The sequence below is a fragment of the Nicotiana tabacum genome, chromosome 18, assembly GCF_000715075.1.
Source record: "Nicotiana tabacum cultivar K326 chromosome 18, ASM71507v2, whole genome shotgun sequence".
Lineage (NCBI taxonomy): Eukaryota > Viridiplantae > Streptophyta > Magnoliopsida > Solanales > Solanaceae > Nicotiana > Nicotiana tabacum.
In genome coordinates, this window is record NC_134097.1 from 1248797 (window position 1) to 1259549 (window position 10753).

The 10753-nt window shown below is 32.2% G+C and overlaps 1 protein-coding gene across 1 annotated transcript; it reads right to left on the minus strand.

Annotated features, from left to right (window-relative positions):
- Nucleotides 1-1379: 1379 nt before the first annotated feature.
- LOC107823155 (kaempferol 3-O-beta-D-galactosyltransferase-like) lies at nucleotides 1380-4327 on the minus strand. Its single transcript, XM_016649752.2, has 2 exons — nucleotides 3285-4327; nucleotides 1380-2350 (listed from the first exon to the last, which is right to left on the minus strand). The coding sequence occupies exons 1-2, from the start codon at nucleotides 3763-3765 to the stop codon at nucleotides 1473-1475; spliced, it is 1359 nt and encodes a 452-aa protein (XP_016505238.2). The 5' UTR covers nucleotides 3766-4327; the 3' UTR covers nucleotides 1380-1472.
- Between the last annotated feature and the right edge of the window lie 6426 nt (nucleotides 4328-10753).

Sequence of the window (10753 nt, forward strand, 5' to 3'; positions counted from 1 at the left end):
AAAATCAAGTTCAAGCTCAAGAACGAAGAACAAATCAAGATTTAAGGAGTACGAGTTCAAATCAAAGTCTGTGCTAGTTGAATCCAAGATCATCGTTCGTGGCAACAAATATAGATTCAAGATCAAGCTCAAAGGCCCTTGAATTTATTTACTATTGGAAAGAAGAATCAGAAGATTCATAGAGATTGTAGCACTCAAATATTTAAAATAAAATACTACGATTGTTACAATATTTTTCGATCTTGATTTTATTTTCTCGACGCAAATTTATCGTCTACAAACTTATCAGATACACTACAAGATAAATACATATAACCGCCTATAATAACTATGGTTAGTAACACAAAAATAAGTCGGGTCACTTATTACTAACATATTCTTCTTTTCAACATAAATATTAAAATAGCTTGGGGAACTTTTAAGTGCATTGTATTCCTTATGGATTCCACAACTGGAGAGGAAAATTTGTATAATCTATGCAAAGATTTGGAGACATATCTTATATCAACTTGAACCTTGTGAGTGTGGCTCAAATAAGAGCATAATTTAAAGTTTTGGAATCAAATATGGTTGGCCCAAAATATCATAAATGTATACTTTATATTAATTTATTTTAACCAAAAAGGTTTAGGCAGTGGCTAGGCCACCTTCTCCGCTTTATCTCATTATTTTCTCCCCAAATTCCTCTTACGACCCATCCCATAAATATTGTTAATTTACTTTCCAAGGGTATTATCTTCTTCTTTGTAAGTAGCTTTTAATTATATTAGCAACTAAGTCCACTGACCAAACGAGTTAAAGGCCTCATCACTCATATGCAAGTTCAACCTCCTATTGATTAAAGACTCCTTTTCAAGACCTACATTTGTAAAGAAAAAGGAAAAAAAATCTTGGCAATAGTTAGTCTATATATGTTGTTTACAAACAAAAGTAAGAAAATTCATGGAAATCAAGCATAGCTTTGTACACAAGTATTTGAAGCAATGAGGCAAGGCGATGAAGGAGAGTCTTGATACAGCGGTAAAGTGCTAAGACCGCAAATGCAGGTAAGGGATTTTAAGAACTCATTTTCAAGGCTAGAAGCCTGAATCGAATGGGTCCTTCAACTTTCATTTGATTCCGATTGCCGGCACTTGGGTGCACCCAAACAGCTTTCTCTGTCGTGTGTACTGCAAAACATTGCAGAGACGGGATGAAAAGTCTTTTGTGAGAAGAAATGGTAGGTGAGCAACAATCGCTATTGATAGTTCCCGGACAAGGAGGACGTTTGTGGGGGGGGGGGGGCATGTTTTGTGCCAGAATGAAATGGACATATGAGTGAGTTGTTGTATCACGCTTTTCAATATAATGCCTGATCAATTAAGATCGATAAGCATTGATGAATCAAGAGAAATAATGATAAATTAAAATGGGATTAATTTATTACAAACACATAGTAATAAATCATTGAATTTCCTTTCAAGGGGATAATTTCAATTGCTAGAGGTGATAATCTCAACCAATTTCTTGAAATTTTCAGTTGAACTCCCACTTGGTCCAACAGCCTTAAGAGCAAGATCTTTATACATACCAATTTGTTGCTTCAATTCTTCTCTATTTTTTGATAAAACCAAGTCAAGTGCAACCATTGTACCGCTTTTAGTAAAAAACCCACCTTCAATTTTCACTCCAATTTTCCACACTTTCTCAACCATCCAAGAATTCAAGTGATGATCTCCAAAAAATGGCCTACAAATTATTGGCACACCAGAAGCTATACTTTCCAAAACAGAATTCCAACCACTATGATTTATAAAAACCCCAATTGAACTATGTTCAAGAACTTGTACTTGTGGGGCCCATGGTACAATTTTACCATATTCACTTGTATTTTCCAAAAACCCTTTTGGAAAATGTGTTATAAAATCATCTTTAATTGACCAAAGAAAAGGTGTTTTGCTTTCTTCAAGTGCTTCAGCCATAGATTTTAACTCAATAGGTGGTGGTGTTGCAACTGTGCCAAATCCAATATAAGCCACAGAATTTGGTTCTTGATTATCTAGCCATTTAATACAACCATTTTTGTCTATAATATTTGCTGAGGGTGGTGGGGAGGTTAAGTTAAAAGGACCAACATTGAGAAAATTCTTGAATTTGGACTTGAGATTTTCAACAATTGGAGGGTCTAATTCTTCAAAGGAATTTATTGGTAAGGCATTGGCTTTTGTTATGGTTTTGCCCATTTTGTGAAGCATTTGAGAAAATGATGATTCTAAATCTCCAAATATAACTCCACTAGGCAAATCACCAAGCCTTAATTCAGAAAATCCAGGAATGAATTTCAGAATTTCATCTTCACGTCCAGCAATTCCTGTGAAGAAATTAATCTTTTGGTTATACGTAAATATAATACTTCATAATAAATAAACGGAATATAACAACAATAACTACGTTTCAATTTCAAATAAGTTTCTCATGCAATAATCATCATGTAATAATTTTTGCCCCGATCTAATCCATACATTAGATGCAAGCAGGGGCGGAGCTAGAGAGCGAGTTACGGGTTCGGCCGAACTCAGTAATTTTAGTTCCAACACTATATTTGTTTAATAAAATTTATTAAACATGTATAAATTATTAATTTAAAATCAGTAACTTAAAAATAATTAGAATCCTGAACCCATAAGTTTTAAATCCTGGCTCCGCCTATGAATGCAAAGGCAGAGAAGAAAGTTGAGCTACGGGTTCGGCGAACCCAGTAACTTTTGCTTAAACAGTGTGTTTGTGTTAAAAAAATTCAATAAATATATATACTTGAAATAGTCTTTCTAAAATTCGGAACTCATAAAGTTTAAATCTTGATTCCGTCTCTGATCAGATGTTCACCATTCTTCAAGCAAATATAGTGTAACTATATCAAAATTCTTAAAATAATGAAACTACTCACTATTAAAATCTATAGGAAAAGTCATACTATAAAGAACGGAGAAAGTAAATCTATCCTAGTTAAGTATTTTCTTCACCTAAATTTGTTTTTCTCTTACCCCAAGTTTAGTCGTCAACATGAAAAGACTCAAAAAAATGCTGTACGAAACATCTCACATTTATGCAGGATTCGAGAAAGAGCCGCATTCCAAGGATATGATGTAAGCAACCTACATCAGTAATTGATGCCATGGCTCGAACCCATAAATCACAAGAAGATAACTTCATGTTTCTATATTTTCTCCATTATTGATTATTAATTACTTTTTATTTATATATTCGTATATTTACTACAACAACAACAACAAAAGAAAATATACCTTGAACCCCAACATTTTCTCTAATAAAGTCAGTGTAAATATGAACGGACAGTGATCCTGCCGCAGAAGTCCAAACAGGAATCCAATCAACGCCTAATTCCTCCGCAACCTCACCGGAAAACCATATAAACGCATCCGCGATAACGCACGTAATTTTTTTCCCCGTTTCATCCTCAGCAGCTGTTATAGCATTCTGAAAATTATTTTTCGCGGATTTAAAAAACAACCCTATAAGCTCCTCAATTCCCCCTCCTCCGATCGCGTACCCCTCGGGTACGCCATCGGAAATATCAAAGGGCTTAAGGTTGGTACAATGTGGATTGGTTTGGTCGGAGAAAATTGAAGAATTTGATTTAGAAGTGTTGAAAAATGTGAATGTCACATTAGGTAATGCATTTGCTAGCCTTTGGACAAGTCCAAGTAAAAGGCCAGCATGTGTTGCAAAAGGGAATGCTAGAACAGCAACATGATAATTGGACATTTTTTTGGAGAAAGAATGAAAATATGGAGCGAGTGAAGATTTGAATGTAAGTTCTTTTTTGTTGTAAAAGAAATTTGTTTAGTTATATAGGTAACATGTGGAATAATCATAGCCTAGTGACTTCTATAATTGATGATATAAAAGATGCTTTCAAACCGGAGCCTTTATCGTTTATTTTAGTGGTTGCAATTTTGTCTTACTATAGTAATATTTAGATTTATATTTTCATTCTATTGAAAAAAGTTTCTCCTTTTCTATCTTTCTCTCCCCTATTTTTCACGAGTTCAACACGTTAAAAAGAATAACAACAACAAACTTAGTAAAAGCTCACAAGTGAGGTCTTAAGAGGATAATATGTACGCAGATCTTACTTCTATCTTATAAAGATAGAGAAATTATTTCTGATAAACCCTCGGTTCAAAAAAAGTGAAAAAGAAACAATAAGAAAATAATAGTAACAAAAAGATAATATGAAAATGGAAACAAATGGCACGTCGTATAATAACAACGATATAGGAAAAATATTTCAGAACTCTCTCTGAGTCTTTTTCTCTCTTAACTATCTTGTTAAGAGAGAAAAAGAATGAGGAAGTTTCATAACTGTCCAGTATTTAATAAAATATTACAAAATCTTAATAGCATTAATGAATTAACAAAAGTAGCAGCAAAAGATTTACATTCCAATCCATAACGGAATTATAGACCATGAATCACGCTTGTACCAATCCTTTCCTATTTTATAGCTAATAAAAATTATTCTCCTCTTTTGGCCCAAATGATTTATTCCAATTTAAAACCTAGCAAAAATAATACTTTTCGGTATAAAATCTACAACTTTGTCTATATTATACAAACTATTTATTTATTTGTTTCCCTTATACATCATGTATATACACACAGGAAATGTAAGGTTATATATGTGGTATATGTACATTATAAATCATGCATGCTTATTCACTTATATATGGTAAAATCTACCATAAACCACTTATGGTATAATAAAAAATCTTAGGGATATCATATGTATAATTAACAATAACGTATAATTTTAGAATAAATTAGGTATGTTATTTGTAATACTCTATATATTGACTTATTTTCTGCTTCAAGTATATTTATTTATATATGTAGGATAAATTATACCACTTATATATTTATTTGTACATTATATATATTCTAAAAATATAAAAGACATATATAAATTATGTATATTTAAGAAAAAAATATTTTTACATGTGGTATATCATCTCCACTAATCATCATGGCTGAGTAAATCATCTTTTTCGTAACAAATTCTGCAACCCCACACCACTTACCTTAATTCTGAGCTCCATAAACTAAAATATACAATCAAACAAAATTAAATAGAACAGCTAATGGATTAGATGGTAACGAGAGATGAGCCATAACTCATCATTGTGGATTAAAAATATGGGTACAACTACACCAAGCTTCTTTCTCTTAAGGCAATAAAGACATTGTTCAAATTCTATATTTATTTATTTTTTAAAATTATTTAATATTTATAAATTATTAATTTAAAATTCAATAATTTAGAAAATTTAGAATTTCACGCCCATAAACTTCCAACTTTTAGTTAACTCTTTGTCACAGGATACCCCAAAACAAACCAAAACATAAAATAAAGATAACAGCATTCAATATGCATCTTTGTCAGCCAACTACCATAATTTTTCACAAACACCTACCAAATATTTACTACTACACAGAAAAATAGGACAACATATATACATGAACATTTTCCCATTAAACTACTACCATGTTTGACCAAACTTTTAAAATCAGCTTATTTTGAAAAGTACTTTTTAAAAAAGTACATTTATTGAAAAGCAGTTTGTGCTTGACTAATTATATGATATTTGGCCAAGTTTTTAGAAGGAAAAAAGTGCTTTTGAGTAGAAGCAGAAACAGTTTTTAAGGAGAAAAAAATAGCTTCTTTACAAAAGTACTTTTTTAAAAACACTTTTTAAGGCCAAACACTAATTGATACTTAAAAATGCTTTTTAATTTAATTAGTCAAACACAAACTTAATTGGAAAAGTATTTTAGAGCAGTAATTAGTATTTGGTCAAACATTTAAAAGTGAGTTTAAATATATTTTTATCAAAAATGCTTTTAAAAAAATACTTTTAGGAATAAACTATTTTTTCTGCTTTTAAAAAAATATTTTTGCCTCTACTCAAAAACACTTTTTTTTTCTTCTAAAAACTTGGTCAAACACATTAACTTTTAAAAAAAAAATAAAAAAAATTGTCGGCAATAACAAAAAAAGTAATTTTGGCCAAAAAGAAAACTTGGTCAAACAGGCTATAAATTTGACCAGTGGTATACAAAATCTAATTTGTCGAGCAATTTTAGACAATCTTGATAGCCTAGAAATTCAAACTTCAAAAATATGATTTTGCCTTTCAAGTTCGTCACAATCCGATATTAACTAATTGATGATTTCAATTGCTCGATTTGAGAACTTATTTTTAATAAAAAAAAATCTTAAGCTATTTTTTAACGGTAAAGGGCCAAATATACCCCTCTACTTTCGAAAATGGTCTAAGAATACCATTCGTTATACTATTGGGTTATCTACACCCCTGCCGTCATAATTTGGGTTCAAATATACCTCTCATTTAAATGGAGGGACATGTGTCATCGTCTTGTTGGTCAATTATAAATATCTTCTAATTAATTAAAAAGATTCATTACCCATACACGAAACATAATTTTTTTTTTTGTAAAAACTGAAAAAAACTGAAATTATTTTTACTAAAAATTGAAAAAAATAAAAAATAAAAAAAATTCAGTTTTTACAAAAAAACTGCCTTAGAAAAAACTGAAAACTACTCTCTAAAACAATGTTTTTGAAAAAACTAGAAAAACAAAAGCTGAAAATCAATTTTCTAAAGTAATATTTTTTGTAAAAACTGGAAAAAACTGAAATATTTTTTACTAAAAACTGAAAAAAACTAAAATATTTTTTTTTCCAGTCTTTACAAAAAAAACTTCTTGAAAAAAAACTGAAAAATATTTTCTAAAATAATATTTTTGTAAAAACTGAAAAAAAAAAACTAAAAAGTAATTTTCTAAAGCAATGTTTTTGTAAAAACTGAAAAAACAAATATTTTCTTTTTTTACAGTTTTTAGTTAAAAATATTTCAGTTTTTAATTGCTTTAGAAAATTGCTTTTTAGTTTTTACACAAAAAACTGGAAAAAATAATATTTTCGTTTTTTCAGTTTTTAGTAAAAAGTTTTTTTAGTTTTTTTCAGTTTTTACAAAAAAATATATATATTTTTCGGGTATGGGTAATGGGTCTTTTTAATTAATTATGAGATATTTATAATTGACCAACAAGACGGTGACACGTGTCCCTCCGTTTAAATGAGGAGTATATTTGAACCCAAAGTATGACTGCGGGCGTATAGATAACCCAATAGTATAACGAGGGGTATTATTAGACCATTTTCGAAAGTAGAGAAGTATATTTAGCCGTTTGCCGATTTTTTAATCACATTATTCTTACCCTTTCAAGTTTAGACAGATGAAGAATCTTCTATTCATATTCATCGGTGACAAAGGAATAATCTAATGGGGTTTATGGATTTATCTAAGTTAATTTATGAGCTAATTAATGAAAGATAATTTTTGTTATCGAAAACGGACTGTTGTGAGCTAATTAATAAAAGGATATTATTATTTTTTCCCGGATGATGAACAAACACCTAATTTATGTAACAACCTTCTTTTAGTGTGTATAAAAAAGAATGACATGTTTTTTATTTAAAAATATATTTTTAAACTTTTTATTTTATACTTAATGACATGATTTTGTAGCAACACAAATGTCATGGCATATTTAAGACAACAAGTTATAAGTGTCTTTTTTTTTAGTTAAACTCCGTGTGCAATTAAATTGATTCATATAAAATGAAAGGGGAACATTATTTAGCTTAACCAAAAAACAATTACCTCATCTACTAAGTTTGCATATATCATAGGTAACTATTCCCCCTTCCTATTTTCGTTGTTCACTTTGATGCAGGAGTGAAATACGAAAATGACATTGTATAGCCGCTCTCAAAATAATAGTTGGAAAAAATATATATTTACATTATGTATGTTATACAAAAATTATATAAATTTTAAACACTTTTTCGGCTATCGAATATAAATAATTTTTTATGCGGACTAAAAGTGATAATACCCCGCGTGAAATCGAGCCGAGTTAATCAGATTGGATCGGGCAGCTATGGTTGGGTTATATTTGTTGACGGGTTAATGGGTATTATTTGGGCTGGCCTATGTTCAGTCTCTTTATTAGCTTTTGTTCTTTTCACTCCCTTTCAAGCCCACTTTGACCAGTCCCCAACCCACATCCTCAACAAAAAATTGCAGTAATATGATACTTTTTGGGGCGTCTTTAACATTTGATCCCCGTTTGCTTGATGGTCAGAATTTCAAGGTTAAAAGTTAAACGTGTTGTCCATGGGCCAAGCAAGGGCCAACACTTTTTAAACTTAAAGTTCTGCCCATGGAGCAAGCGAGAACAAAATTCAAGATCGCCCACTTTGAGAATTGTTTGTATACTTCATCCTCCTCAAGAGGCAAGGGGTTAGGCTAGTTAGGTTCAATTTTTTTCATAAAAGACCAACCCATAACCCGCCCGCCTGAAGGAGGCAGACTAGGTGTACTAATAGCGCGAGCTAGCCATATTTTAGTCTAATTGAAAAATAACAACTATAAGTGGAGTTCCAAGTCTAAATTTCACAAGTGAAATTTCATGACAATATTCTAGAGTTTTAACTGCAAAATTTGAAACTTCATGACTATAGCTATTTTTCAATTATAGAAAATTTGAAATTCAAAATGGCTATTTGTGAATTTTATCCGCTAGGTGACCACCCATGGGAACTGAGCTGTACCGACCTGACCCTTTTTTCACTCACAAAAATACCATTTTCTTCGCATCATACACAAGGGAAGTTAGCACCGCAAATGAAAGGACAAACTAACAAAATACTCTATAATTGACAAGGTAAAAAAGAATGCGAAAAACTTGATGGAATATTGGACTTGCGTCGAATAACCCCAATTCAATGCACATCCCCTACTATAACCAGAGAAAATGGAATGCATTTCACTACAAATAAGCTTGGACGGATCAAATAAGTTTGGACTCAAACTGTCACCTCTAATTTTATCCGATAGGTGGGCCACCTCTTAGGAGTTGAGCTAGCTATACCCGGCCCGATCCCTTTTTCACTCGCAAAAATACCATTTTCTTTGCATCATAAACAAGGGAAGTTAGCATCAATGTCGCAAATGAAAGGACAAAACAAAATATTAGAAATGTAGTACTCCTATAATTGACAAGGTGAAAATAAATGCGAAAAACTTGATGAAATATTGCACTTGGTTATTGTATAGGCCAAATTCCGCCCTAAAATATTTAGGGTAATACATCATTAAGGATAGAATCAGTCGAGGTCGGCTAGGGGATAGCGAGGTTCATGGTAAAGAAGGCAGTAATGGCCGAGGTCGAGCATCCTTGACGGGACAACAACGGCTAGTTTTTGAAATAGGATATCAAAGAGAATATTCTAGTGAATATTCTCTATACTTGTACTATTAGAGTTTGTTAGAGATATGTCTCAAATAAATAGGAAAAGAAATGGAGGAAAAAGGGCATGTAATGTTCATTTGATGAGAACACTTTTTAGAAGAATATTCTCTCTCTCTTGTAAAGATACAAAGATTACCTTTTTATCAAGATTCTTGCCCATATTATTCCACATCTTTCCACCAGATTCGAGGATTATTCAAGCAAACCTTGGATTTATTTGTCATTCATCATTGTCAAGAGGAACATTCGTCCAATCCATAATTTATTGGGTGAATCATTCCTATTATTTACATAAATGTCATTTATTATTATTTACTGCTAGTTACACCACTATTGTTGTTCATTCTTTATGAAAGTTTTGTGCTTATCATTGTCAATGTTTCACCAGATCAGTCCCATCACACGCACGTTTTTAAGATTTGCATCTAGAGTTATTATCTTTAACTAAATTTAACTCATTATTACATAAATATAATGGTTTAACCGAAAAGTCAAACTTTTTGGTCAAACAATTTGGCGCCGTATGTGGGGATTTTCTAGTTAAGTCTTTTAGTTTCTTCTAGATCTACAATCGACACTGGTTACTAACGTAAAAACAATAAATATACAAAAACAAGATCCTTTTTCTCTCTGCATGCATAGATCTAATATGGCAGGTAACAGAGAAGAAAGAACAAGAATAATGAGTGACCTCCTAACCAACCTCATAAACATTATCCACGAAAGCTCTAAAATAGTGGACGAGTACACGACGCCCAATGCCTCTCCTAGGCAAGGTGGATCACCCTCTCCCCACTGCAGCATCATAAAATCTCTTGGTAAGATAGCCTCCACATCCGTGGGAGAGGAGGCACCACCGACGATAAAGAAGTTCCTTGATGCATGGCTAACTAATACACTGATCAGTGTTCTCCAAAAGCCCGTTCGGGTTGCGGCCACATAAAACGTGAGAACCTGTATTATGCCACCAGTAGACGAGCAACATAATCAACTTCCTCCTCCTCCCACGACGACATGTATTACTCACAATGTTGTTAACAATGCAGGTGACAACGCTTTCACGACCATTCTGAAAAGGATGGAAGAAATTGAAAATGAGAACAAGGCACTTCGGGACCAAATAAGATAACACCAAGAAAGGGTCGATAAAATACCGGGCGCTCCTAAGCTATTGCCGAAGAGAGATGTCGGTCGGTTCATCGAGCAGTCGTACACTGATAGTGCTGCCCCACATGCCATACCAAAGATCTTTGAAATGCCGCCATATCTGAAATATACGATGGTACAACTGACCCCAAAGATCGTGTAACCCACTACGTCACCGCCGTGAAAGAAAATGACCTCGCCAAGG

What these genes read in the sequence shown, in the direction of transcription:
- LOC107823155 (XM_016649752.2), bottom strand. Translation starts at nt 3,765, where the DNA reads ATGTCCAATTATCATGTTGCTGTTCTAGCATTCCCTTTTGCAACACAT. An exon ending in AGAAAATGTTGGGGTTCAAG is followed by an intron (nt 2,351 to 3,284) that starts GTATATTTTCTT and finishes ATTTCTTCACAG; the next exon opens with GAATTGCTGGACGTGAAGAT.